This window comes from Girardinichthys multiradiatus, chromosome 2 (assembly GCF_021462225.1).
Source record: "Girardinichthys multiradiatus isolate DD_20200921_A chromosome 2, DD_fGirMul_XY1, whole genome shotgun sequence".
Classification (NCBI taxonomy): Eukaryota; Metazoa; Chordata; class Actinopteri; order Cyprinodontiformes; family Goodeidae; genus Girardinichthys; species Girardinichthys multiradiatus.
Genome location: NC_061795.1, coordinates 24,458,165 through 24,486,018, shown reverse-complemented (window position 1 = coordinate 24,486,018; position 27,854 = coordinate 24,458,165). Strand labels below are relative to the sequence as shown.

Below are 27,854 nucleotides of genomic sequence, written 5' to 3'. Positions count from 1 at the left end.
TAAGGGCAGATTAATCTCTATGCTTTTTTATAACTCACTGTAGAAAGATTGCCACTTCCCAGATAAATAATCTTAAAATAGACATGTGAAATTTTAAAATGCGACTTAAATTGGTAATTTTAAGCAATTTAGACATTTGAATGTAGGTTATGTTAAGAGATAATAACCCATTGATAATATACCTGCAGCAAAAAGCGTTTAGTGTCTTTGTTTTGCTTAAATACTGATTAGACTTACCCTAAGGCTAAAGCGCCCTGCATCACCAGTGGTAAAGTAAGTTATTGCTTTGGAGACTTGACGACCCACAGATCTTCAGCAAGGGTGCCGATGATGTAAATTGGAGAAAGGCTGAAATAAAAGCTGAAAAACACCTCCAATTTCAATAACTTGATGGCAGATTTAACTGATATCATTGTATAATCCATGAAGGCTCTCCTGTGTCTAAATTAGATGGTTATTGTAAGAGATGCCACTATCAGTTGACTGGACTATTCTTGTAGGTCTAACTGGCTGATCCTGATTTCCTTTTTAAAGGATCAGACAATGTACAAACCTATTTGTATAAACTTTGTTTTAATCCAAAAATTAAATCTAAGATGGACTGTAAAATACAAAAAAGAGCTGCAGGCCTGCAGTTCTTGATGCAGGTTGTAGGTTGAAATCATACCTAATTGAAGGAACGTCATGATTATCACCAATTATCCATCAAACCAAATTGCATCAACGAAGGTTGTTGTTGAAGTATTTGATCAGATTCAAGGTAAAATTGGCCTATTGCAATTATTGGTCAACTGAATGATGCATCACTAGGTATACTCATAGAAGTCTATGGCTATTTACATGGTTTCATGGCTAAATAAGTACATAACTATAAAGCGCGCACAGCCTGTAATCGCACATCATTCAAAAGACCCACTGTGCTTTGATGTTGATAATATAATTAATAGGAAAGAACTAAAGACATTATGAGGCAGATCGAATCCTTCACTTGCAAACTGAATGCTAAAATCACTTCTTAGCAGGGGAAAAATCCATTTTAAGACAGCATTATTGACAGTAACATTATGTCATTGCAGGAGAATTGGAGCTGGATCAGTTTGATTACGTTGTTTAAATTTGAACATTGCCAGGGGAGGGTTTTGTACTTGTACTCATCGTGTTCCGCTTAATCCAGGACCAGGTTGCGGGGGCAGAAGACTCAGATACCCCAGACACCTCCTCCAGCTCCTCCGGGGGAAGCCCAAGGCGTCCCAGGCCAGTCGAGAGACATAGTCCCCCCAGCGTGTCTTGGGCCGTCCCCTGGGTCTCCTCAGGGTGGGACATGCCTGGAAGACCTCCCAAGGAAGGCGTCCAGGAGGCATCTGGTATAAATGCCCAAGCCACCTCAACTGGCTCCTCCTGGTTGGCCGAGCTCCTCACTCTATCTCCAAGGGCGTGCCCGGTTTCCGGTTGAGAACCATGGCCTCAACCTGGAGGATCTGATCTTTATCCCAGTCGCTTCACACTCGGCTGCGAACCGCCTCACTGCATGCTGTAGGTCTTAGCTAGAGGGGGCCAGCAGGACCATGTCATCTGCAAAAAGAAGAGACGAAATCCACTGGTCCCCAAACCAGACTCCCTCCGGCCCTTGGGTGCATCTAGAAATTCTTTCCATAAAAGTTATGAACAGTTCGGTGACAAAGGGCAGACCAACATGCACCGGGAACAGGTCTGACTTAGTGCCAGCAATGAGGACCAAACTCCTGCTCCGCTTTTACAGAGACCGGATGTTCCCTAATAAAGGTCCCCCGACTTCGTACTCATGGAGCACCCCCCACAGGGCTCCACGAGGGACACAGTCAAATGCCTTCTCCAGGTCCACAAAACACATGTGGACCGGTTGGGCAAACTCCCATGAACCCTCGAGTACCATGGGGAGGGTGTAGAGCTGGTCCAGTGTTCCACGGCCGGGACGAAAACCACCTTGCTCCTCCTGAAGCTGAGGTTCGACTATCAGCTGGACTCTTTTCTTCAATACCCTGGCATAGGCCTTACCAGGGAGGCTGAGGAGTGTGATCCCCCTGTAGTTGGAACACACCCTCCGGTCACATTTGTTATGAAGGGGGACCACCACCCCAGTCTGCCAGTCCAGACCACTGTCCCCGACCACCACGCAATGTTGAAGAGGCATGTCAACCATGACAGCCCCACAACATACAGAAACTTGAGGTACTCAGGGCAGATCTCATCCACCCCAGAAGCCCCACCACTGTGGAGCTTTTTAACCACCTCGGTGACTTCAGCCTGGGTGATGAAAGAGTTCAACCCTGAGTCCCCAGCCTCTGCTTCCACCAGGGAATGTGTGACATCAGGATTGAGGAGACCCTCGAAGTACTTTGAGGGCAATCGGTAGTCCTTCTCCATGGCCTCACGGAACTCCTCCCAGGCCCGAGTTTTTGCCTCTGCCACAGCCCGGGCCGCTGCACGCTTAGCCTTACGGCACCCATCAGCCGCCTCAGGCGACCCACAAGCCAACCACAGCCAATAGGACTCCTTTTTCAGCTTAATGGCGTCCCTTACGGCCGGTGTCCACCACCAGCTTTGGGGATTGTCACCGCAACAGGCATCGCAGACTTTATGGGCACAGCTATGGGCAGCAGCATCGACAATAGATGCGGAGAACATGGTCCACTCGGACTCTATGTCTCAAACCTCCCCCGGAATCTGCTCAAAGCTCTCCTGGAGGTGGGAGTTGAATACATCCCTGGCCGAGTGCTAATCCTAGAGGAATAATCCTAGAGGCTATGTTGTCTGGGGCTTAAATGCTCCTGGTAGGGTCTCCCATGGCAAACAGCCTCTGGGTGATGGGTCAGACAAAGAGCGGTTCAAGACACTTTCACGAGGATCACACAATTGAGGCTCGTGACGTCGCCTGGTATGGCGGAACCTGGCTCCCACCATGGAGCCAGGCCTGGGGTCGGGACTCGCCGAAGAGCGCCTGGTGGCCGGGTTGCTCCTCGCGGGACCTGGCTGGGCCAAGCCTGAACGAGAGACATGCGGCCATGCCCCAACTGGCCCACCACCTGCAGGGGGAACCATGAGTGACCGGTGAAAAGAGAATTGGGCAGCGGACGAAGGTGGAGACCTCAGCGCTCCAATCTCCGGATGCTTAGGCTGGCTCTAGGGATGTGGAATGTCATCTCGCTGGGGGGAAGGAGCCTGAGCTTGTGCGGGAGGTCGAGAGATATCAACTAGAAATAGTCGGGCTCACCTCCACGCACAGTGTGGGCTCTGGAACCAATCTCCTCGAGAGGGGCTGAACTCTCTTCTATTGTGGAGTGGTCCACGGGGAGAGGCGTCGAGCTGGTGTGGGTTTGCTTGTTGCCCCCCAGCCGTCTCGTGTTGGGGTTCACCCCAGTGGATGAGAGGGTCGCATCCCTGCGCCTTCGAGTTGGGGACACGTCTCTGACTGTTCTTTCGGCCCATGTGCAGAGCGGTAGTGTTGAGTACACAGCCTACTTTGCGTCCCTGTCGGGAGTGCTGCATAGTGCCAATCCCAGGGACTCAATTATTCTGCTGGGGGATTTCAACGCCCTCGTGGGAAACGACAGTGACACCTGGAGAGGCGTGATTGCGAGGAATGGCCTCCCGATCTGAATTCGAGCGGTGTTTCGTTATTGGACTTCATAATGAACCCTATTTTTAAACATAAGGGTGTTCAGCAGTGCACTTGGTACCAGGACACCCTAGGCAGGAGGTCGATGATTGACTTTGTTGTCGTGTCTTCAGACCTTCGGCCACGTTTTGGACACTTGGGTGAAGAGCGGGGCTGAGCTGTCCACTGATCATCACCTGGTGGTGAATTGGATTCACTGGAAGAGGAGAAAGCCGGACAGACTTGGCAGGCTCAAGCGCATAGTGAGGGTTTTGTGTATCCAGTCAAAAATAATTTTGTGTCACCAAAAAACAATTTAAACAATCAAACACGTACATCATTAAAATATTGGCAAAACAAACAAAATGAATTTAGTAAAACCATTGGAAAATAATTTATTTTTATGTACATAAATGTTCGAATTTACTTCTTTGCAGGACAGTTATGTGACACTATGTTTTAAAATTAACAAAGCTATAACATATAGATTGCCAACTCCTACAACAATATATTTTTATGTTGCTAATATGACGTTCAGGCTTAAATATTGTGTTTATGATAAACTCTGAACTCTTCAAACATATAAAAACAAGAGAACCCGGTGAGTCTCCGAAAAGAATTGTGAGATCAAAGTAGACAAATTAATTAACAGACATATTTGTCTTGTATATTGTTAATATTGATTGGCCAATTTGTAGCGAGTTACAGTACAGACCAAAAGTTTGGACCTTCTCATTCAAAGAGTTTTCTTTATTTTCATGACTATGAATATTGTAGCTTCACACTGAAGGCATCAAAACTATGAATTAACACATGTGGAATTATATACTGAACAAAAAAGTGTGAAACAACTGAAAATATGTCTTATATTCTAGGTTCTTCAAAGTAGCCACCTTTTGCTTTGATTACTGCTCCGCACACTCTTGGCATTCAGTTGATGAGCTTCAAGAGGTAGTCACCTGAAATGGTTTTCCAACAGACTTGAAGGAGTTCCCAGAGATGCTTAGCACTTGTTGGCCCTTTTGCCTTCACTCTGCGGTCCAGCTCACCCCAAACCATCTCGATTGGGTTCAGGTCCGGTGACTGTGGAGGCCAGGTCATCTGGCGCACCACCCCATCACTCTCCTTCTTGGTCAAATAGCCCTTACACAGCCTGGAGGTGTGTTTGGGGTCATTGTCCTGTTGAAAAATAAACGATGGTCCAACTAAACGCAAACTGGATGGAATAGCATGCCGCTGCAAGATGCTGTGGTAGCCATGCTGGTTCAGTATACCTTCAATTTTGAATAAATCCCCAACAGTGTCACCAGCAAAGCTCCCCCACACCATCACACCTCCTCCTCCATGCTTCACGGTGGGAACCAGGCATGTAGAGTCCATCCGTTCACCTCTTCTGCGCCGCACAAAGACACGGTGGTTGGAACCAAAGATCTCAAACTTGGACTCATCAGACCAAAGCACAGATTTCCACTGGTCTAATGTCCATTCCTTGTGTTCTTTAGCCCAAACAAGTCTCTTCTGCTTGTTGCCTGTCCTCAGCAGTGGTTTCCTAGCAGCTATTTTACCATGAAGGCCTGATTCACACAGTCTCCTCTTAACAGTTGTTCTAGAGATGTGTCTGCTGCTAGAACTCTGTGTGGCATTGACCTGTTCTCTAATCTGAGCTGCTGTTAACCTGTGATTTCTGAGGCTGGTGACTCGGATGAACTTATCGTCCGCAGCAGAGGTGACTCTTGGTCTTCCTTTCCTGGGGCGGTCCTCATGTGAGCCAGTTTCTTTGTAGCGTTTGAAGGTTTTTGCGACTGCATTTGGGGACACTTTGAAAATTTTCCCAATTGTTCGGACTGACTGACCTTCATTTCTTAAAGTAATGATGGCCACTCGTTTTTCTTTACTTAGCTGCTTTTTTCTTACCATAATACAAATTCTAACAGTATATTCAGTAGGACTATCAGCTGTGTACTGTATCCACCTCCTGCACAACACAACTTATGGTACCAACCCCATTTATAAGGCTTGAAATCCCACTTATTAAACCTGACAGGGCACACCTGTGAAGTGAAAACCATTTCAGGTGACTACCTCTTGAAGCTCATCAACAGAATGCCAAGAGTGTGCGGAGCAGTAATCAAAGCAAAAGGTGGCTACTTTGAAGAACCTAGAATATAAGACATATTTTCAGTTGTTTCACACTTTTTTGTTCAGTTTATAATTCCACATGTGTTAATTCATAGTTTTGATGCCTTTAGTGTGAAGCTACAATATTCATAGTCATGAAAATAAAGAAAACTCTTTGAATGAGAAGGTGTGTCCAAACTTTTGGTCTGTACTCTAACTCGCAACAAATTGGCCAATCAATATTAACAATATACAAGACAAATATGTCTGTTAATTATTTTGTCTACTTTGATCTCACAATTCTTTTCAGAGACTCACCGGGTTCTCTTGTTTTTATATGTTTGAAGAGTTCAGAGTTTATAATAAACACAATATTTAAGCCTGAACGTCATATTAGCAACATAAAAATATATTGTTGTAGGAGTTGGTGTGTCCGAACTTTTGGTCTGTACTGTACTGTACGTCGAGCAACATTAAAGAAATAATCTCGTCAGGGCAGATGACAAACCTGCTGTGCGTAGCACAACAAAAGTTAACTAACTGAAACAGTCCAGAAAAGCAAGGGCTGAATGGAACGGAGGGAAAAAATCACCAACTGGATCATTTGTAATGATGCAGTGTAACAATTCCTGCATATTTCTAGCAACACAGCAGAGGGGATCTGTTTGCTCTTGTTCCTGTCAGTAGCACATGCAATTTCCTCATTTGCACCTGTTATCCATTGCATGGGCAATCTTTGAAAATAGCACAAAATATGCCCACTTATTGCACGTGCAATTTATTTATAGTACACGCAAATTAGCACCCGCTATTTGGGAACTTTGAAGATCAGTCCCTAAGAGTATTAAAACGCTTTGTGTGTCTGAAACTGAACAATATGATTTTGTGCATCTCTGTCATCTTGGTCTAGGCTGAGATGGTTCACGCAGACATAGATAGTGCCCTAGGAGACAACAAACATGGACAAAAAATGAGACTTGAAACCCTTAGGTAAGAACAATGGCATTGATACACAAGCACATATACAGTATGTATATATATTTAACATTTTAGTTACATTTACCTTCCTGGACGCAATTAATGATAATGATGTGTTTTTGCCCCATTCTTGCTTTTCAGGGTAAACCAGGAAAAAATGAAGCATCAGAGAGAAACCATCCTCCCTCCCTCATCCCCAAGGGGCCCACCACCTGTTGCAAATCGACGAGTGGCAGCCGCTGCAAGCCCTTACGGTAAGAATGCACATAGAGTTGTACACTCACATGAAAATTCACACCTAAAACAGCTTTGAATTTTTATGGTTACTGTATGTTTTTTTTGTGATGAATGATAGATAACCAACTTGCTGGACCGTATGATGCTGAGTCACAGGAAAAGCTGGCGCAGCGCATCGAGAAGGATGTGGTGGGTGTCTATATCCATTGTGGATTTTTCATCATTGCCTTCTAATGAGAGCATAATGAAGCTTATGTTTTTTCTTCCTTAGCAAATCCTCAACTGTTCTCTGGACGACATAGAGATCTTTGTTGGGCGGCTGCAGAAGGCAATAGAGGCGTTTTCCCAGCTCAACCAACGCAACAAGAGTAAGAAGAACAAGAAGAAAGGACCAGCAGGTCTGTCCCCCTTTCTTCTTCTGCAGTGGTTTAAACTGTGTGACAATATCCATGCATTGCTCATGTTGCCATGTGTGGTTCTCTTTATGTCCTGTGTGCTGATGTGATTTCTCATATTTTCATGCATGTTTTACCAACACTTTAGCTGATTTTATTTATGTATTTTATTGAAAGATAGAAAACTTTCCTTGAGGAGTCAAAAACATAACTGTTGGCAATAGGGTGTGATTAGATCCCCTGGAACGAGATCTCGCGATATTAAAACAGCACAATAGTTCTAGTCAGGCTAAAGTCTGTCTTGTGAAGCTCTACCTAGTTGCTTTCAGCGTGTGAATTTATCTGGTTCAATAGGTGATAGAAGCAACTTCAAATCAATCTGGGATTAGAATAATAATTACTTGGAAACAAAAAACCTAAAAATGCACATTCAACAGTACCAACAGTGCAGAATACGTGCATTTAAACATAATTTCAAATATTGATGTTCATTGACGCTTTCATGAAGCAAAACATGTGTGTTTATTTTATTTTAGAGTGTATAAACAGAGGATATAACATAGGAGGTTATAAACTGAGCTTTGTGTGTGCAAAGACAGCTACAGTGCAACTATATGTTCTTTGTTAAAACCTGTGTAAAAGCATAAAGAGTAAATATGATGTCTGAATTTTACACCACTAAAGACTTCTCCATGCAAATAAAATACTTTTCTAGTAAGGGAAGCTTTACCAGTCACCCATAACATTATGGCCTGTAGGTAAACAACCTTGGCCTGCATCATGCAACGTTGTGCACGTTGTGTATTGTGGGTAATTTGTAAATTGTTTTCCTAAGCGTAATTAATTCTGCAATGGAAAAGTAAATATTATAGAAGTGACAATCTACAAAAGCAATCAACATTTATCTTGTTTCATATGTCCTGGGTCATAAACGTTTTGTTCAACCAGTGGAGTCAGGTTATGAAACTGCAGGAGTTTTTCTTACCCTGGTCAAGGTGAACTATTTATTACTCTCCATCGCTGTATAGCTTAAGCTATAAAATGTTTTAGAAATGTTTAAAAAGGAACACTTATGGCTTTGCTTTTTGGCTGGAAATTGAAACCTGCATCCTGTCTGCAGCACCCATGTGTTGAACAGTCTGGTAACCCTGGCCTGTGTGTGTGGTCATTGTTGTTGTCCTTGTTTACAGAGGGCATGCTGACCCTGCGGGCCAAGCCCCCCAGTGAAGCAGAGTACATTGACAGCCTGCAGAAACTGAAGCTGGCCCTCAACCTCTTGGTGAGATATCAAAGCTCTTAACCTCCGTCTGTGAGCGGCTGCTCTCTGGTCATCAACTCACATATGATTATTCGTCACTCTGCCCCCTTCAGGCCAAACTGAAGAAACATATTCAGAACCCAAGTGCTCCTGAGCTGGTTCATTTCCTATTTGGACCTCTGGAGCTGGTAAGAGATAAAAACCTTTTTCTCATTCTTGGTCATTGCTAAAATTATTTGTTGCTTTGCTAAAATGAAACTTGGCTGAGCTGAGAGACCAAAGACATTCAGTCTAAAGAAAAAGAAACAGAAGACTCTTTGAAGTCACCTGATGAGAACAGTTCATCACTTGCATTTTTTTCTTCATTTGTGGTTATTTTGGTTAGATTTTTTTTTTTTACTCTTGCACCACACCCTCTCGGTGCTCTGCTCAAACACTTAACCAACCATGGCTTTCATCTCTAACACAAGTGCAGCTGTTTTTATGTAATGTTGGTATCCCAAGCTGGTGAGTTCAGCCACTCCTTCAATACTGCAGGACAGAAAATGATCTCTGAACACATGAGATTTGTTTTTTTGTCTTTGTGGAAAATGGACCTCTTCTAGCTGTCCTCAACAGCTGATTTAAATGCATTGCCTTAGTAAATCCGTCTCTCCTAAATCTGTGCTGTAGAAGATGTTATATGCATCTGTGAAGCAGCAGCTAACTGATTTTTATTCTGACTGTTTTTGTGTGCTACTTTATTAATTGCTTCATTGCTTTCTTTCTTTCCTGAGTTCAATTTCATACAGGCTTAGTTCTTATGATTAGCTTTTCCTTATTCAAAGTAACGCAGTCAAGAAACACAAATGAAACGTGTTTATATGCTGTGAACCTTTTCAGTTTTGCATGTAGGCCAAATGTTTACTCTTGGTCTCATTTGACCAGCGCACCACCTTTCACGTGTTTCCCCACTACATGGCTTATGACAAACTGTAAATAAGATTTCTTATACCTTTCTTCCAATCTTCTTGCCACTCTTTCTTAAAGACCAGATGTGGGGAGTGCACAACTAATAGTAGTAGTAGTTTTCTCACCTGAGCTGTGCATCTCTGACACTCCTACAGAGTAACAGCCCAGTCTTGGTAGGTTTGCAGCTGTGCCTTCACAGAATAGTTGTATTTTTACTGAGACTAAATTATACACAGATTGACACTGTTTACTGATTTTGTGACTTCTGAAGGTAATTGTTGACACTGGATTTAATTTAGCAGTATCACCGTGAAGGGAACTCAATACAAATTCAAGCCACACTTTTTCAGACTTTTATTTGTAATGCAAGGTTAAAAACCAGGTGTAATTATCCTTCCACTTTACAATTATGTGCTGCTTTCTGTCTGTCTATTGAAATTCTGTTTGTAGCATGACAAATGCGACAAAGTTCAATTGTATGAACGTTTTTGTAGGGCACTGGGTGTTTTTGGGTTTGTTATGGCATTTTTTCCCTGCATAGTACACATAAATAGAAAAATGGGAAATGTTGTGCATTTAGAGAAAATAATAGGCATTGCTCTTTCTGTCTGTTCCAATTATGAACCTTTTGTCCCCAGGTGCTGCAGACCTGTGGAAGTCCTGACCTGTTACGTTCAATCATCGCTCCTCACCTTTCGAAGGATGCTGTCAACTTCCTGCGGGGACTCCTCTCCCCTAAAGAGATGACTTTGTTTGAGCTGCTTGGTGACGGGTGGACCAAACCCAGGTTTAGTACATGTGGAATGCTGCTGCTGGCTTTGTCTGCTTATTATGTGAATTACAAGGGGCACCTTTTAAACAACCTTTCATTCCTCCTCCTATAGGGCAGAGTGGCCCAGAGATCAGTGCGCTCCTACTTATTTCCCCAAGTTTCGAAATGGATGGGAGCCACCTGTGGAGCTTTTCTTAACGGCTCCATGGGAAACTGAGGGACCATCTGGACCAATTGGGTCTCCCACAAGCCCGGACTACAGAAAACACTCGCCTGATGATGTAAGATGGTTCATGTTTCTCAATTATTGTTCATATTTATTAAACAAGTAGCTGTAACTTAAAATATTTAACTGTTTTTTTTAAGTATTACAGCAATCTTTCCCCATCAAATGGGATGCCCATCAACCGCAAATATGCCAAAATCCTTTACAATTTTGTGGCGCGGAATCCTAACGAGCTGTCAGTGCTACAGGATGAAATCCTTGAGGTTGTAACATCAGACTTTCCTGGTCTGCATGACATATTTAAAGTTTTAACCAAGATGTTTACTTTTGCATCATAACCTTGTCCTGTAAATAACTCATTGTTAAAGAAAGATCACGGGGAGAAGTGTAGCACATCTATCCCAGCTTCCTGTATTGCGGAGTGAGCTGTTGAATCTGTCTTGCAGGTGTTAGAAGATAACAAACAGTGGTGGAAACTACGGAATCGCAGCGGGCAATCCGGCTATGTCCCATTTAACATCCTGGATGTTGTAAGGATAGATGAGCCAGATGATCCCTACAACCAGGTAACTCACCGACTCTGCATGCACAGCATCTGCTGCAATCTCTTCGGTTCAAGACGTTAGGATGCACTTCAGACTAATACACAACCATTGTAATCATTCTTATTCCCTAGACCCTTTAGCTCCCCCTGCAGCTTAGACTTCAAGAGATGTTGTGCAGGTGCTGCTTTTCCCCCAGGAAGACTTTACACTGTCTATAATATCCAGACAAGAGAAACACACTTTTATTTCACTGAACACTTTCAATACAGTGGAATTTTAAACATGTACATAAAATTTCATTTTTTGTGAGAAAAAGAGACAATAAAAAATGTTTTCATAACATTTCCACCTTAAATATGACAAATATCCCATAAAATTCAACTGTAAAACAAACAAATCTGTTAGAGGGAATAGTATAAAAAATGTAAAAGCTTCAACAACCTGGTTGCATAAGTGTGCACATCCTTAAACTAATACTTTGTTAAAGCACCTTTGGATTTAATTCCAACCTTCAGTCCTAGTCCTAGTAGTGGTTTCTTTCTATAAGCTCATCCCTTATTTGCTCGTCAACTAAATATCAGTATGTTTTACTCCAAAATTTTAGGCAATCTGCTAAAAAATTAAAATGATTTTTATCCTTCAGCATCACTGTAAGACCAAGCATACGTCCAAACCAACAAAAGAATGATTTCACCAGAACAAAATGAAAGTTTTCGGGATGACCAAGATGGGGATCAGAACTAAATCTGATAGAACATCTGTGTGATGACCCCAGACAGCTGGAGACAGGAGATACACTAGGAGAACTTTTACATGGTAGATGTGAAAATATAAAATGCTAGTAGACTCCTTCAGAAGTACCATAAATGCTTAAATTGAATCAAAATGTGATTTAAAAAAAGTAAGATTAAGGATGTGCACACTTATGCAACCAGGTTGTCGTTTTGCAAAATGTTTTTTTTTTGTATTTATTTGCACTTAAACAGTCAATCAGTCAATCCTTCTCATCAACACAAAAAACCCCAGAAAAAAAAATCACATTTTTGGTAGTTTTAGCTGGAAACCGATCTGTTCAGCTTGTCTACAACTTGTCAGCAGCTCCTACACAACATTGCAGTTCCCACTTCCTACTGATAGACTGCATGCACAACAAACACCCTTCATCAGCTGATGCGTGCAGCTCCTCTTGCTTGTTTAAAACACACATTCGCATATTTTGCTTTTGTCTTTCATTCAAAAGTGAATCGGCCCGGTAGAAAGGATGAAGCTAAACCTGTTTGTGTAAAAATGTTGTGGTTTCTCTGTCGTGAACTGAGTTTGTGTGTGTGATTGTGTGGTTGCAGGGCGACTACAGGACTTCACCCCCTGGGTTTCGGGACCAGAGGGACAGTTTCAAGAGGGCCGTACACAAAGACAAAAGTAAGTCAACACACACAGCAAAAACAACAAACTAAGAATGTTTAAACAAAACTCTTTCATCGTTTCCATCACATTTTTCCCCACAGAGATGGATGAGGTTAACAATGAGCTATTAATGAAAATTACTTCAAAGAAAACCCCAGCCCCCAGGAAGATCCGAGTAGAGCGCTCGACTGGCCCTCAGGTGCCATTGAACTCTGACTCGGATCCACAGCAGGTGACAGTGTGGCTCGATGCTAAAGGTTTCTCAAAACCGTAAGTTTGCTTTGCTGCATCTGAGTCTGGCACCTGTCTTCTGTCTTCTGCTTATTTATAGACCCAGTGGCAGTGAGGCTTTAGCTGTTTTTGATCACTCTTTATGTTCATAAAATTAATTGAAGTTTTTTTTTCTAACCATTTTTTGTGTTTTGCACAAATTAATTTTTTCATTTTTATTTGCAGTATTAATATTTCTAAAAACCTGACACTATTAGGCCTTTCTCATAACAGTATCTGACACATTGTCTTAAAAAGTAAAAGTATTCTACACCCCTACATTTCAATTTGTTTTATTTTAGACAAAAATATCAAGATATGTTTTTAGGATTTTATGTAATAAACAAAGACAGACAGCATATTTGGAAGTGGAAGTAGGGGCTTATATAATACCCAATTTTACAAGGTTTTTACAAATAAAAAGGGCCTAAAGTGTTTCCTCCATACCATTACACAACCAACACCATGAGCCTGATCTATTGACATAAGGCAGATCCATCCTTTTACGTTTTTTATGTCAAATTCTGGCCCTACCGTGGAGACCAATCGTACCAGGCAACGTTGTGTAATATGTTATTCTCCTAACAATCTCCATCCAGTCTTGCTTAACATCTAATCAGGTTATAAATGTGCAAAGCTGGTGGAGACATACCCTATTGACCTAAAGACCTAAAGCTGTAACTGTCGCAAAAGGAGGTTCTACAAAGTTTCGACTCATGGGGGCTGAAAGTAAATGCACCCCGCACTTTTCAGATTTTTATTTAAAAAATATTTTTAGAACTATTTGTCCTTTTCTTTCCACTTCGCAATTATGCACTACTTTTTTGTAGTGCGTAATTGTGAAGTGATCTATAACATAAAATTGGTCTGTTACATAAAAGCCAAATAGAATTGAAGTTTATAAGTAACAAAAGTGAAAAGGTTTCCCTGCAAATGTAACACTCAATATTTCAGAAACAAATTGTGACATTTTGATGTCAAAATAATGCACACGATCATTTTTAGGCCATCTCGGGGGCCTCCACAGGCCCCCCGAGGCTTAAGGGGTTAAAAGGTATTGCTAGGCTCTACATGTGAAAAACAAAATGCTTTATTTCCAATTCAGCATCAATAGGTAGTAAAAATAGTGTAAAAACGTGCAGGAAAGTAAGGGAGAAGCAAATAACAGTAAAGAAGGTAGTCGATATCTAAATGCAGATGCCGTGAATTAAAATCACATGCAATCTACTATGTAGTGCTTTTTATTAATTTGGACATTTTTTGCCTTATGAGTATTTTTTAATGTTTCAAAGCAACTGAGGTGCTCTCAATAGTAAAATAGGTGACATCCCAGTTACAGTATATCGACTGTCCAAATGAGGTGATAATAACTTTAGAGTTACATTTACAAGATTTAAATCATTCAGAAGGTGTCTTTACCCAAGGGGGCTAACAAGTGAGTAACAAGGTGCAAAAAAGAAACAGACCCTGGTATCCACTTTAGATGAGGGGTGTTGTACTGTTTGAGGAGTTGGAAGAGCTGACCTTTCTGTTTTCTAGACACTTTTGAAGATAGACAAGGGTCTCCCTCTTTCTGATGCTGATAGCCATCAATACCTACATAAAGTGTTGCAGAACCACAAATAAAGACATCCTGGACTGAGACTCCATTATACAAAAGAATGACAGTATCAGATGGCATTCCTGAGAGGACCACAGCAGTCTAGAAGGAGCATTACTTTGACTGAGTTTGGATAACTCCACAGACACTTTAGGAAAAACAGTGCAATTAAATGAGTTATCGAGTGGTTTGTTCTTTTATTTGATCAAATGCCAGACATGCCTTCATGGTCTGGACCATTTGCAACTGTTTTTCTCTTGCTGCTGGGAGAGCTTGTGGAAGAGCTCTGTAGTTCTGGAGGAGGTTTCAAACCACAGTACGTTCCTACTACTATGTTAGAATGTACAAAAAGTACAGAATCATTACGCCAAGGTAACCTAGTTTGGGAAAGAAAAAAATGTTCTTCACTCATGTTGCCCAAGTTTTTAAAATCTTTGAAGGGAAATGCTGTAGTTGATGAGGTAGCTTTTACACAGATATTGTGTTTTGAAGAGATGACTAACAGATCAGTTACAGAATGGTTTAACTGAAGGCGTAATTCCTTGTTAAATTTGGATTTCTTAGAGAGACATCCCCCAGGGGCTGGAACAGACTCACCTCAGAGGAATCCACTTGTTCCTAATGTCACTTCTGACACCAAGGCTTTTCCTGCTGCAACATGCCACAGTGCCTTATGAAAACTGTATCTGATTCTTCTATGTTTAACTGAAAACACTGTGCTCTACGTTTAAAGAAATTGTCCTGAAAAATAATACAGATGTATTCGAAATGCTATTAGAATAAACTGATTAGCTGTTCTGTCTTGCAGGACTGTTGAATGTTTGGGAATCCTGACGGGAGCTCAGCTGTTTTCCCTGAACAGAGAGGAGCTGAAGTCCGTGTGTGGGGAAGACGGCAACCGTGTCTTCAATCAGTTGTCATTGCTGAAAGGACATTTAGAGGTTGGTCACACTCGTCTGCCTGCAAGTTGCCTAAAAACCTGTTTTTCTGGGAGCCTTTTTATGGATGTTGTGTGAAACATAGAATGCAACTTTCCTAGTATACCTGGGCAGGTTGGGGCAATGTGTAGATTCAGAAATACAGGAGCTTTCAACAGCTTTCAAATAGCAGGGAAAACACTCTTTAATTAAAGGAGGTTCAGCAAGAAAAAGGGCTCAGAAGTGATGAAATCAAGTTTCTGACAAGGCTTGTTGAAGACAAGGTTTCTAGCATTGAGAAAGACATTCAGGCTGAAAACCACAAAGAAAAAAGCAAACGGTCAAACATTTCATTAAAATTACATCACAATTTGAAAAACATTAAAATGAGGGTTGTTATTTCTTTTTATTATCTTAGCAGTTTTTAGAGCCAAGTTCATCCAATCTAGCTGTAATCACAAAAACGGACTAATAAACCTTTTATACTGTGCAAAGTTATTGTAAAAACAAATTTTTACAGGGTTGCATGGTTGAGCACTGTCCCCTTGCAGCAAAAGTGTGCATTCTCTCTGGTTACTCCTTCCACACCCTGTGTTGGACTGGAGACCTGTCCAGGTAGTACCCCACCCCTCGACCCGGTCACCGCTGGAGATAGGGGCATATTTTTATTTATTTTCTTGTTTCCAGATGTTACCAGACATGTTAGATTAGCTTCAACCGTGGACTTGCTGATGAAGCAAAAATGTGGTAACATTTGTTACAGTTTAACAGTTAGTGGTGAATTATTGCTTTTGAGTTTGATAGTGTGACAATTTCCCAAACATTGCTCTCTGCTGTCACCTTCAGGACAGTTACTGTAACAGCAGTTCATAAAATGTTTGGGTGTTTATTATAACCACAATGTTCTTCATACAGTTTAGTTGAAGATCAATTAGATCTAAAGCGAACAAGATAATAGAAAATACATGAATTAAAATCTAATGCCTGACCTATTACATTACTTTTTGTCAAGGCTTTAAACGGAGGTCAGTTCTGGATTAGTCAGATCTTGTTAAGTGTTTATTGAATGCCAAATAATTTAAATCAAATGTCTGAAAAATAAAATGTTCAAAATCATTATTACTTGGAATAACACACAACCAAGTTATCCTCAGGTGACGTAATCATGACATATTGAGAAATAAGCATCTAGAATTAAGTAAGAAAGTCATAGTCTCCGCTGAACCTCTGAGGTTATTTCGTGAAACTACAACATTTTGTTGTCCAGTTTAGCTGTTGCTTGTGTTCTGAGACTGATTCAGAGAACATGACCATTGAAAGCAACATCTGTGCTTTCTCTGCAGAGGTGCCAGGGTGACTCCGAGCTGCAGGAAATCATGAGACAGAGGCAGGAGAAGATTGACTCCACAAGCAGCAACGACTGAACATGTGGAGCAACATGACCCCCCCAGCCCCCCACGAGTCTCGTAGCTTTCAAAGTACAGCAGCTTGTTAAATCACTGAACCTTTTCTTGTGATCCTCAGTAAAAAGGAAAAAAAAAAAGATTAACTACATTCATTTTTAACTGTATATTTATTTGGTAAGATGTTAGTTATTAAGATGTTTGTTATTCATGTGTTTTCAAATTATGTTGCATTCTTTTCGATTCATGAAATGATTGAAGAAATGACGTGCATGTCACATACATGTGTATGAGCAGGGCGGGATCAGTGTTTGTTCTTAATAATACATTTGTTTACAAAATGTGTCTGTAGAAACATCAAATCTTCATTGTTGCTTTTTAAAATCAGTGCCAGGATGTGTGACATATTTTCTGTTGTATAGCCAATTATTTTAATGTTAATGCTAACAGGAAAAATAGGAACAATTAAAGCATACTTTGTGTTGCGTATGGCAGACGTTTGAACCTGTTCGCTAAACAACAATCGGCAACATGTATTAGAATAAATAATCTTGCTTGTTTTGATGTAATTTGATATTTTGGCAAGCTTAGAAAGAAATACTTCTTCTTAAAAAGCATGCACAAGGCCTTTCTCAGTAATAGTGAGATATTTAATACAGCACACCTAACATGGGTAAAAACCTTTAAAATAAATCAATCTTTTATTGCAGAGCATATTTTGTCACTGGAAACATTCCTGCAGCTCTCTAACAATGAAACCTTTTCCATTGTCCATGTACATGGACAAAGTTGGTGCACGGTGTTATCTTGTACACATTGTAGCTTTTTTCTTATGACCATATTGTGACTTATTAGGCGCAACATGCAACTTTACTTGGATGGCATGCACTCTCATCTTTCCCATTTTGAATGCTGGCTAAGAGAATTGGGCTTTTGTGTCACTGCATATTTTTTGTATGCCCCAGGGAAACAGGAAGTCCTGAGTTATTAGTTTAAGGTTCCTAGACAACAAAGAGTGGTTTAAAAAAAACCCAGAACAATATGAAATGGGCCTCTGCAGCCAGGGACAGAAAATCTTCGACGAAGGAACGTAGTCAATGTCATACATTCTGTTGACATCAACAAGTCCAGTACCCAAACATACTCTTCTTTTACACATTGGCCTAATGTTATTATAAAATATCCTGTCTAGGATCCGACTTTCTGTCTCCAGGCAAGATTAATCTCTCTGATAGCCGACAGACAGGTCACAGTGACTCTGAGATGTAGATTACTGATGACCTCCACATTATTGTTTTAGAAAATCATCAGCAGAACATCTCAACACTGGTCAAGTTGAAGTAAAGCATACATTTGTAAAAGAAGCCGATTTTACTCTTGCTTAAAAGAGACAGTTAGAGGGTCCTACTAATTGTGGTACTGGTGATTTTGTAATGTGTGGATTTTTTCCTCACTGAATAAATAAAATATAAATTAATTGTAAGGTTTTTTACACCTCTTTACCGGGGGTGGTAGTAATCACTGTCTATTGTTATCAGCCTAGGGTTTTGCAGTGTAAACTGCACACACAGGCTAGTTAAGAAGTATAAACTCTAAATTTGTTTTGTTTTCTGGTATCAAAAATATTATATAAGGATTGAAAGAAAATGTTGTGGGTATAAATATTTTTGAATAATATAATTAAAGGAATTACCTTTGTTAATATTTTACAGCAGCTTTTTGTGTATTTTTTGTCTCACTTTATTAATAACCCCATATTAAATACAGTTGGTTTATTGTGTGCCAGAAGAGCAACTTCAGTAAAGTTGCAGCTTAAGCAGAAAAAGTAAAAATGATGCATACCTGAACAGATAGCCCTACTAATTGCACAGCTAATATTGACTTGTTATTCTATAAAGAGCAAAACAGCAAAAAAGATTTTCTGTGCACAAAGTATTTGGAAACTGCTACTAAATTTGACAAGTATTCTATACTTCCGCCTAAGTGTATGTAAATAACATTAAATAGACTTTATTATGTTATGTTATCACTTTTTGTCATTTTCTTATGTTTCAAGCCATTCTATCACAGGAAATAAAGATTCATCTTTTATTGTTGAAAATCTTTATTGAGTCAGTCACATTTCACAATTTCACCTAAAACATCATACTATAGTTGATACTAAGAAATCTAGCGCTCATTAAAGATTAGGACAGTCTTTTACCGTAAACACTGAAAAACATAACTCCAGTATCATTTATCAGATTTTCATGTTGTATGACAGATGTGAACATCCCAGTTTATCATTTATGGAGATATGCATCAAGCCAAAGTTCCCCTGAAGTTTTCAGCGACCTGCAAAAGCACAGAAAAACATCATTTAAGAGCCTGTTTTGCATAAGTTTTGTGAATAAAGACAGATAGCCTCACAGGAATGCAGCTAATTATGGAAGGTAATGACCCATAGTCCCAAATGTTGTTTATTAGACCATTACAGTGACTCTATGCAACCTGGCCAGAAAGGCAGGTATTCTGTTATTACCTGAACACGTCAACCATTCCTCGCCACAAAGTTTTTGTCTCATAAGCAATCCCGTGTTTCTCACACAGCTGGCGGACCCGCGGGGCCACCAGCTGGTAGTTGTGGCGTGGCATCCTGGGAAACAGGCTTGAGAAAGAAAGAGAGAATAAATACTGAAAAGACTCAAAAATTGATGGACATTGGTTTTACAGCTAATCCAAACATAAAAAAATAAGAAAAAGAAATCTCAAATTCAGGAAACAACAGATAAATATAAGTTAAAAATTACTTTTTCTCATAAAGTACTCAATTGCACCTGCGTTTTCCAGCATGGTTTTTTTGTAAGCATCAAATTCAAAGCAGACCCAGAGGAATATTTATTACTCTGACTGGTTTAATTTTTTACTGACTGATTTTTTTTTTTTTCTCCCTCATAGTTAAAAACCTTAAAATTTTCCCAAATTTCAGGACTTTGTGAAAAAGCTCACTGCACAGACAGTTGATCCAAGACCAAGTCGTTTGACTTACTGGTGTTCGATTTGAAAGTTGAGGTGTCCACTGAACCAATCATTGAAGAAGGACTGCTCAATGTTACACGTGGCTTGTAACTGAAACAGAGAAAAAGAATGGAGAATAAAGATGCAATCAACATCGATCTTTCTTACATGTCCCGTTACAAACACAAACATCAGAGTATTTTATTGGAATTTTACATAATAGATCCACGCAAAGCCGTGCATCATTTTTAAGTGGAAGTGGAATAGTAGGTGGTTTTTAAAATGTTTGACAAATAAAAATCTGAAATGTGAGGTGTACAGTCCCTTGTACCTACTAAAGAAAAGCATCCCCAGAGCATAATGCTGCTACTACCATGTTTAAACTAAAGACCAGTTTTGTGGAGCACATGACTAATAGGTGACCTGTTACCAGTTCCTTGAGCTGTGGTTGTCTGCAGCTCGTCCAGAGCTACCATGGGCCTCCTGGCTACTTCTCTGATTAATACTAGTTTAGGTGGATGACCATGTCTGGAACATTTTGCACGTGTGCCTTAATCTTTTAATTTTCAAATGATGCATTGAACAGTTTTCTGTGAAAATTAGTTTTAAAACCCAACCGTGCTTTAAACGTTTCCAGAACCTTATCTCAGACCTGTCTGCTGTGTTCCTTCATCTTTGTAATGCTGTTTGCTCACCAATGTTCTCTAATATAATGTTCTTTAATGTTCTCTGAGGCCTTCACAAAACAGCTGCATCTATACAGAGATTGAATTTCATTTAGATTAACTCTGAAAGCCAAACACCACATCACCTTTGTCTTCCATTTAACAATTATGCACTACTTTCTGTTGGTCTATCCCAATGAAATGCATTGAAATAAAAGAAAATACTTTGCAATGTGCTTCACTTCTTTATTTTCACATGATGGATGTGGCAGGCAACTATCACACACATTATACTGTAATGGAAGGTACTTTTTTATCAAACATTCATTTATCAAGGGCAGCAAATACAAAAATCTGTAACAAACATGTGTGACCCTGTAGAAATAAAAAATGTTGATCAGTGATTTTTTTCTCTAAATTAAGATAAGCTGTTGGCCTTTAATCTCTGATAAGCAGCAGGTAAAACACTCTCATATATTACTTCATCATAAAGCAGGTACCTGCATGGTCAGCCAGTCTTGGCGCCTCTCGTGATCGATCTCCATTGGCAAGTGGCTCATTTGAGTCACCCACACAAACCAGTGACTTTCTAAAAACCTGCAGACACACCAGCAATACATTAAGAATCGTTTCATTTTGTTTAAAAGCAGAGTAAAAAGCATATGGGATAGGGTATACAGGCAGTTTCAATAATAAAGTCAATATGAAGACATATTCGTCGTCTTTTGATTGTTCTTTTTCCCTTCATATGTTTGTCTCTTTATTTTCCAGCTAAAACAAACCTAAACACTTTTGCAGCATAACATTTTACACACAAGTTGCTGAAAGAAGATACCAGTGTGTTTACCTGACGAACATCATGAGTGCCAGTGAGCCAAACACACCATACAGTGGTACATAACAGTAGAAGTAACGAATGTAATATGTGGAAGCCCAGGCCAGATCCTTAAAAAGAACAAGAACATCTAATTTTATTTTTTCTTCACAAAGAAAATTAACCACTCTTTATTTTTAAATAAAATACATTTATTCTAATTTGAACTGATTTGAACTTTAAATGGCTAAACTGTGATGTGAGACTGAGAGGCTGGCGTCTTACCACCCAGTCACGTCGAGTAATCATGGTCTTCATTATATTGTAGTTGTAGAAAACTGGAATAAGCAGTGGTGGTGCCACTGAAAAAAAGATACTATTTATTTTTGAAACAAGGTTATATTTTTAAATTCTTTTTATATGTGTTAACGCGAGCATACCGAGAAAGAAGTACTGGTGTTGGTAGTTATAGGGGTAGTTTTTGATCTTTTTAATGCCGTACTGTAACAGAGACAGGCACAGTGAGCTATCAGGCTGCATTAGAGCTTAAAAGGATTTAGAAATGCATTCCTCTATCGAGCTACTTGCCTCCACTGGCTGAGTGTTCCCAAGCACAAAGATATCCATCATGTTGATGTCAGGATCCTTCTTGAAGACGTTCGGCTTGGCGTGATGCTGGAAATGTCGATGGTTCCACCAGTTGGCTGAAGCTCCCTAAAAAAACATGTTATTGTCGGAGAACCCATTTGTAGGAAGGTAAGCAAAATAAATGCTGCAATGTTACCTTCAGATGTCCAATGATAAACTTGTGGACCAAGTGATTCCATTTTGACTTCTTGAAGACAGAAAGGTGACCAAAGTCATGCTGCAGCCATCCAGCCTGGGACTAGTGCAGAACAGGAGAGGGTGCTATGTGTTTTTTTTTAAAGTTATTCAACAAAAATAAGGACAGCATTTAGTGTTGTTCAAATTACCTGAGCGGTTGCAAGCAGTACTGAACACAGTAAAGTCATAGTCCAACTCGTGCCCCAGTACGAGACCATCAGCCAGGCGACGGCCTCCAGCACCAAGATGTGACCCAGATGGAGGCAGAAGAATAAAGGCTGAGCTTGAAAAAGGCCTCTATTCTCTGTCTGTTCTCGTAAATGACCAAAATCCTGAATGATTTCTGCCTGTGAGCAGAGAAGAAAAACAGTTATTTAAAGTTTTTTAAACTGTAAAATTGATGTGACATTTGTGCAGTCTTCAACATTACGAGACTCAGCGAAAACTGAATGGATGTATAAAGGCCAGGGGTAGCCAAATCCTGCCCTAAAAATCTGTTGTCCTGCATGTTTAAGATGTGCCCATATTCCAGCACATCAGAATAATGGGTTAATTACCTTCTTAGCATGTCATGAAGTTATGCACAGGCCTGGACCATTCATTTGATTCAGGTGTGTTGACCCAGGGTAACACCTAAAACATGCAAGACATCGGCTCCTGAGAAGTGGAGCTGAGCACCTCTGATATGTGCATCCCAGTACTTTAAAATATCATTGAAAAGTAAATGTATTCCAATAATTTAATTTAAAAAGGGAACTATAAAGATCCATTATGCACAACTGATATATTCCAACTGTTTCTTTCTAGTAATTTAATAATCGTGGGATATAAGCAACGAATATCAAAAATTCAGTTTCTTAGGGCACGGCGCATGGTGTAGCGATGGAGCGCGCAACCCATATACAGAGGCCTCAGTCCTCGATGCAGCTGTCCCGGCTTCTGACCCGGAGACCTCTCCTGCATGTCTTCCCTCTCTCTCCACCCCACCTCCTGTTTGCCCACTTTGAAAATAACAAAAAATAGAGGCCACTAGTGCCACAAAATATTTGAAATTCAAGTGCTTAGAAAATGTAAAAATTAAATAAATAAAAAAGAGGCAGAAGTCTCCACAAGTAGGGTGAGCCTTAAAATGTCCTTGCTACAGAAGCTGGATGTTCATTGACTGCTATATGCAAGCACATTAAGGGAATGTTACAGGAATAACCACAGTGTGAGAGAACTGTGAGGAACTTAACTATAAAATCTTACATTTTTATTTGCATCCTGATTTGGCTCTGTCGCCACCAACTCTCCAATCAGCAGAGGCTTCAGAAACTTCTGCACAAACTTTTGATCAGGATGAAAGGCTGCAAAAACTTCCTGGAAAACAAAAATTAGAAGCTGAACAAAACTTAGGCAGAGTTAAGAGCTTTTCACCAAAATCACACATATGTTGGAGCAAACCAAACTTCAGCTGAGCTGAGTCCAACAGAGGTCAACATTACCACGACCTTTGTATAGTGTGAGGTCTAGGAGATATGTGCTGGTCATAATATACAGCTCAAAGTCCCCCTCTAGATTTGTTCTGAGAGGATCTACAGACCTATTGGCATCTCTGGTAAAGATCTGTAAAAAGATTTTTTTACATAATAATTTTTCTGCAGAAATCTAATCTCAAATAAAAATAATGAAAATCAAGCCTTTAAATTAGGCACATAATTTCAGAGAGGAAAAAATTATATTGAGAAATATATTTCTTTACACTTTGTACCTTGAGCCAACTGTTACTTGGTCACTTGGTATTGAGGTCTCTAACAAGGTTAGAGCAAGGGACTCTACAAAAGTTTCCAGGGCCTTTGGAATACAATCAGACCCACAGCACCACTAATCCTCCACCATACCAGACAGTGAACACCGGCAGAGTTTAACAAACTCCACTAATTAACATTTGGGTTGGTAGGACAGAAGCATCTTTGTCCTGACATGCCTCCTAAACAACTGGTTGGCATGTAGATAGCATCTGATGGGTATCATGAATAGTTGGTGACCCCAAGGTGCCAACTAATGCTACAGCTCTCCAAATATGAGTTTTGGAGAGTTTTGTTTTTTATTTACCTCTCTTACCATCCTCCCAGTGTATTTGGAGGCAAAATAAATGGGTCTTCTTCATCCAGCCTTGTTAAAGTTGTTCTAAACTTTGTAAATAATCATAGCACTGTCTAAAGGTTTAGGAAAGTAGAGCTTTTCTTATTTCCATTTCCTGGTTCCTTCATTGAACAGTATGCTTTCTTGTCGTTCCCATTCCGAGTTTCCGTGTCACATCATAACAACCCTCCATGGAAACAGGAGGTCAAGAGTTATTAACATGTTCCTAGGCAACTTGCGAACATGAAATCTATACTTCATAAAACAAAAATTCAGATGCATTCATTTTATAAGAATTTTAGGCCTGCCAACAAGAGGTATACCACTGATATAGTAAAAATAAATACATATATAAAATTATTTCTTTATTTAACCTGAAATAATGAGCTTAATTTAAAAGTTGGAATCTTTAAAAGAAATTTGAACAAATAATCTTACAGCAATACATTTACAATTTATTTTATTTTATTATATTTTCCACATCTATGCCTGGGTTGCTTTTTTACAATTCTGCCAACACTGGGCATGGCTTGTAGAAGCTTGTAAATCTTGGTGGGCACACCTTAGTGTGCAAGAAATAGAATCACAAATAAACATGTTAAAGTTTAAAGTAACTGGACTCTCCTAGTGCTCGATTCATATTTTTGCATCAGTAATCAGAGAACATGTTCTTATATTTGCTTTACAAAACGTTTTGCTGAAGCAGTGGATGACCCTCAACCAGGTCTGAGTTTAACTGCCTGGACCCATGAGAAGTGTGGTTTGAAACTCTCCTTCGTTTCTCCAGTATCGCTGAATAACTTCTAGCAGGAATTTATAAAGTGTCACCTTTCTAAAACCTTGTCTTCGTGTTTAAATTTTAAACCATAAACAGTACATGCCAGTAAGTGAATACAATTATTCACGTTCTAAAAATATAACGCTGTCTTTAAAAACCTTTTATTTGAGATTTTTGGAGATTTTGAAACAAAAAAACATTTAATAATTATGTCCTACAGGGATTTTTGCTCTGGCAATGAAGCTTCATACAACAATTCTGCCCCTTTTTTTCTTTTCATCAGTTGTATTAACCTGCAATACAGCTGTCTGCAAAGTAAAGATAATTAAGGGCATAAAAAAGTCGTTATCAGTTAGGAACATGTTATTTGTATCATGTAAAAATGTGTGAGCCAACCGGTACAGTCTATATTTTATTTTTCTCATTTTGGCCCTGGTTATATTCCCCTGTTTTGACTCAATAAAGATACTAAAATAAAATACTGTCTGTGGTATATTGTCGCCAAAGTGGCTGAAGAAGGGCAGCAGACTGATGTTCTCCAGTGTAGCAGGTGGTTTATTTACAAAAAGAGCAACCACAAATATGTACAAAAATGACTTAAACTTGAAAGTGACAAAATAAACATAACTATACTCAAACCAACCAAAATTAACGTCACGTGCACACAGCTACACTGACCTGGTCCTCCCTCCTTAACTTCTTTCCTGATCTGCTTAAATACCTTCATGCCCTTCCAAACACAATTAACTGAAATGGAATCTTCCATCTTGCAGGTATATTCCAACATGAGAAATAATCTCAAATCACTGAAGCTACTTCTATCTAGCAACAACCCTGTGTTTACAGTTTAACAATCATATCCTAACTCTAACACATCAAAACTAACAAACAAAACCCCAAAGTTAACTTAACACTTTAACAGTTTCTTCTCCCCTCTTCACCTGGTACCTCCTGTGACATCACTTCCCTGAAACCTCCAAATACAGGAGGTTAGGCCGCACCTCCTCCTTTAGTTCCTTGAACACAGGTAAGTGGTAAAATCACTAGCTGGAACTAGGCAAATGGAGTTCATCCATTTTACCACACTGTCATTAACTTTTTCCATTACTTTCATTACATTTCATTACTATTTTTTTTAGAATACCCAAAGGAAAAACTTTAGCTTCTGTGTTAAAGAAAAGCTAAAGAATACATTTGAATTAAAAGACCCCAAATAAAGACTTCTAAACTGCAATTCCCACGATAAGATAAACTTTTATAAGTTTATGGTCAGTAATGAAGCCACTGAAACAATTAAATTGACAAAGGCATGTGGATCTCCTCTCCCAGACACATCCGGTATTAACCCAACATAAAACGAGGTCATTAGTAATCGGGCTAGCTGCAGCTGCACCAATCCAGCTTTGCCAATGTCAAATTGGAATTTTTTAAGAATCAAATGGTAGTTCTGTTCATTATATTTATTATAATATTTATAACACTCAGACTTGTCAAGTTGACATATGGCGACGTGCATTTGGAAGCATTAAATAATGTGTTGATCACAGATCATGTTCAGTTACACATTACACGTACACAACTCAAAGGTCACAGTTTGGTTCATTCTGCAATTTCAAATGTTAACAACCCTATTCAAAAGCAAAGTTTTTGCAAAGATGTTTACATTTATTATTTATAGTTTTTTTTCACAATTTCTGCTCAATGACAAACAAAATGCTGAAAGCTAATATATAGCCCTGATATAGACCTTTATATGCCATCTATATTTAGGCAATATTTAGACTGAGTAACATTTGCACTTATATATTATTTATAGCTCCCACGCAATTAATTAAAAATAATAAGGATCACAAAGGGTGTAAATTTCACAGCAATCCCAGAACTCACAAACTGAACCTTACAGAGAGCCTCAATATGAATAAACTAATCCCATCGTGTTTTCAGGTGTTATAACAATAGAAAATTCATGAAAACAAAAACCTTTCATGCATCTTAAAGTATTAAAGTATGAGAGGAGGTTTAAACCTCAGAAATGGAAAATAAAATTTAAATAAAGACTTTTTCATTCGAAAGGTATGAATTACTTTTATCCATAGCACGTATTGTATAAAAGCAGCCAAACTGTTTTATAGATAACATAACGTGTCAGGGAATATTATGCAGACAGAATGGCACAATTTCCCCACAGGGACGCATTTGCAATTAACATAGTGTCATTTGTACTTTTAGCGATATATTTACATCATAAAATACAACAACATTACAAAAAAAAAAAAGTATTTACCGTTGCATCCTCTCCAGCATAATGCCCGATTACTCGGGACCCTCCTGGATGTCGTTTGACCCATTGGCTGATGTTATAAACCTGTCGGTTGACCACCAGCCACTGGTCGTTCCGGCTGCGGTGCTTCTGCACCTCCTCCCAGGTATAAACACCTGCAGCCTTCCCGCTACCTGGCTCTGCTGGCTCAGTCTGCTGTCCTCCACCTCCCATCTTCTCTGCTGCTGCCCCTGTCTGGATTCACCTGCTCACAAGAGGACCAGTCTGCCCTCACACATGGATGGGAAAAATATATAAACACATAATCCAAATAGACCTAGGGCTTTCCAGCAAAGATCAGCCAGAAGCTACCAGTTAGCATTAATAAAGCATGCATTGTTCTGCATGATAATGCTTTCACTTTTGTCTCACATTATGCGGCGATCAGGTGAATTACAACAAATATTTGTAACTTACAGCATCCAGACTGCTTCTCCTCGGCCTTCAGTCACATGTAGAGAGCCTTTCAACCCCAGCTCCGTTAAACTGCCTTATAAAAGCAAGAAGGCGACCATAAAACCCGACCAAGTTGGCAGCCCTTCCTGATAGGCCCTGTTCCCTCTCACCCCGCACACCGCCCCTCTCCGTGCTTCACGAACTTCGAGCGGATCTTTCGAGCATTT

At 39.8% G+C, this 27,854-nt stretch overlaps 2 protein-coding genes across 6 annotated transcripts in view; one reads left to right on the top strand and one right to left on the bottom strand.

The window, feature by feature from the left end:
- Nucleotides 1-18,191, top strand: part of eps8l2 (EPS8 like 2) — a 50,951-nt gene extending 32,760 nt beyond the window's left edge. For all 4 annotated transcript variants that reach the window (XM_047382059.1, XM_047382052.1, XM_047382068.1 and 1 more), the window contains 14 exons: nucleotides 6,663-6,742; nucleotides 6,872-6,984; nucleotides 7,086-7,156; nucleotides 7,239-7,365; nucleotides 8,553-8,641; nucleotides 8,734-8,808; nucleotides 10,210-10,358; nucleotides 10,456-10,624; nucleotides 10,710-10,832; nucleotides 11,016-11,135; nucleotides 12,458-12,533; nucleotides 12,620-12,788; nucleotides 15,197-15,329; nucleotides 16,649-18,191. In XM_047382059.1, the coding sequence (XP_047238015.1) occupies nucleotides 6,663-6,742; nucleotides 6,872-6,984; nucleotides 7,086-7,156; nucleotides 7,239-7,365; nucleotides 8,553-8,641; nucleotides 8,734-8,808; nucleotides 10,210-10,358; nucleotides 10,456-10,624; nucleotides 10,710-10,832; nucleotides 11,016-11,135; nucleotides 12,458-12,533; nucleotides 12,620-12,788; nucleotides 15,197-15,329; nucleotides 16,649-16,729 (1,575 nt within the window). In that variant the 3' untranslated portion in view covers nucleotides 16,730-18,191. The remainder of the gene's footprint in view (nucleotides 1-6,662; nucleotides 6,743-6,871; nucleotides 6,985-7,085; nucleotides 7,157-7,238; nucleotides 7,366-8,552; nucleotides 8,642-8,733; nucleotides 8,809-10,209; nucleotides 10,359-10,455; nucleotides 10,625-10,709; nucleotides 10,833-11,015; nucleotides 11,136-12,457; nucleotides 12,534-12,619; nucleotides 12,789-15,196; nucleotides 15,330-16,648) is intronic.
- Nucleotides 18,192-18,794: 603 nt separating this feature from the next.
- On the bottom strand, nucleotides 18,795-27,807 carry LOC124878229 (acyl-CoA Delta-4 desaturase-like). Of its 2 annotated transcripts, none has more exons than XM_047382087.1 (13): nucleotides 27,649-27,807; nucleotides 27,196-27,456; nucleotides 23,258-23,368; nucleotides 22,159-22,356; nucleotides 21,969-22,070; nucleotides 21,773-21,898; nucleotides 21,625-21,685; nucleotides 21,470-21,546; nucleotides 21,218-21,315; nucleotides 20,871-20,967; nucleotides 19,737-19,816; nucleotides 19,230-19,355; nucleotides 18,795-19,042 (listed from the first exon to the last, which is right to left on the bottom strand). In XM_047382087.1, exons 2-13 carry the CDS (start codon nucleotides 27,403-27,405, stop codon nucleotides 18,991-18,993), a joined length of 1,338 nt encoding a protein of 445 aa, XP_047238043.1. In that variant the 5' UTR covers nucleotides 27,406-27,456; nucleotides 27,649-27,807; the 3' UTR covers nucleotides 18,795-18,990. The 2 variants fall into 2 exon arrangements, with proteins under 2 accessions (XP_047238043.1, XP_047238052.1); XM_047382096.1 differs by having other exon boundaries at nucleotides 27,196-27,461; nucleotides 27,649-27,794.
- Nucleotides 27,808-27,854: the final 47 nt, after the last annotated feature.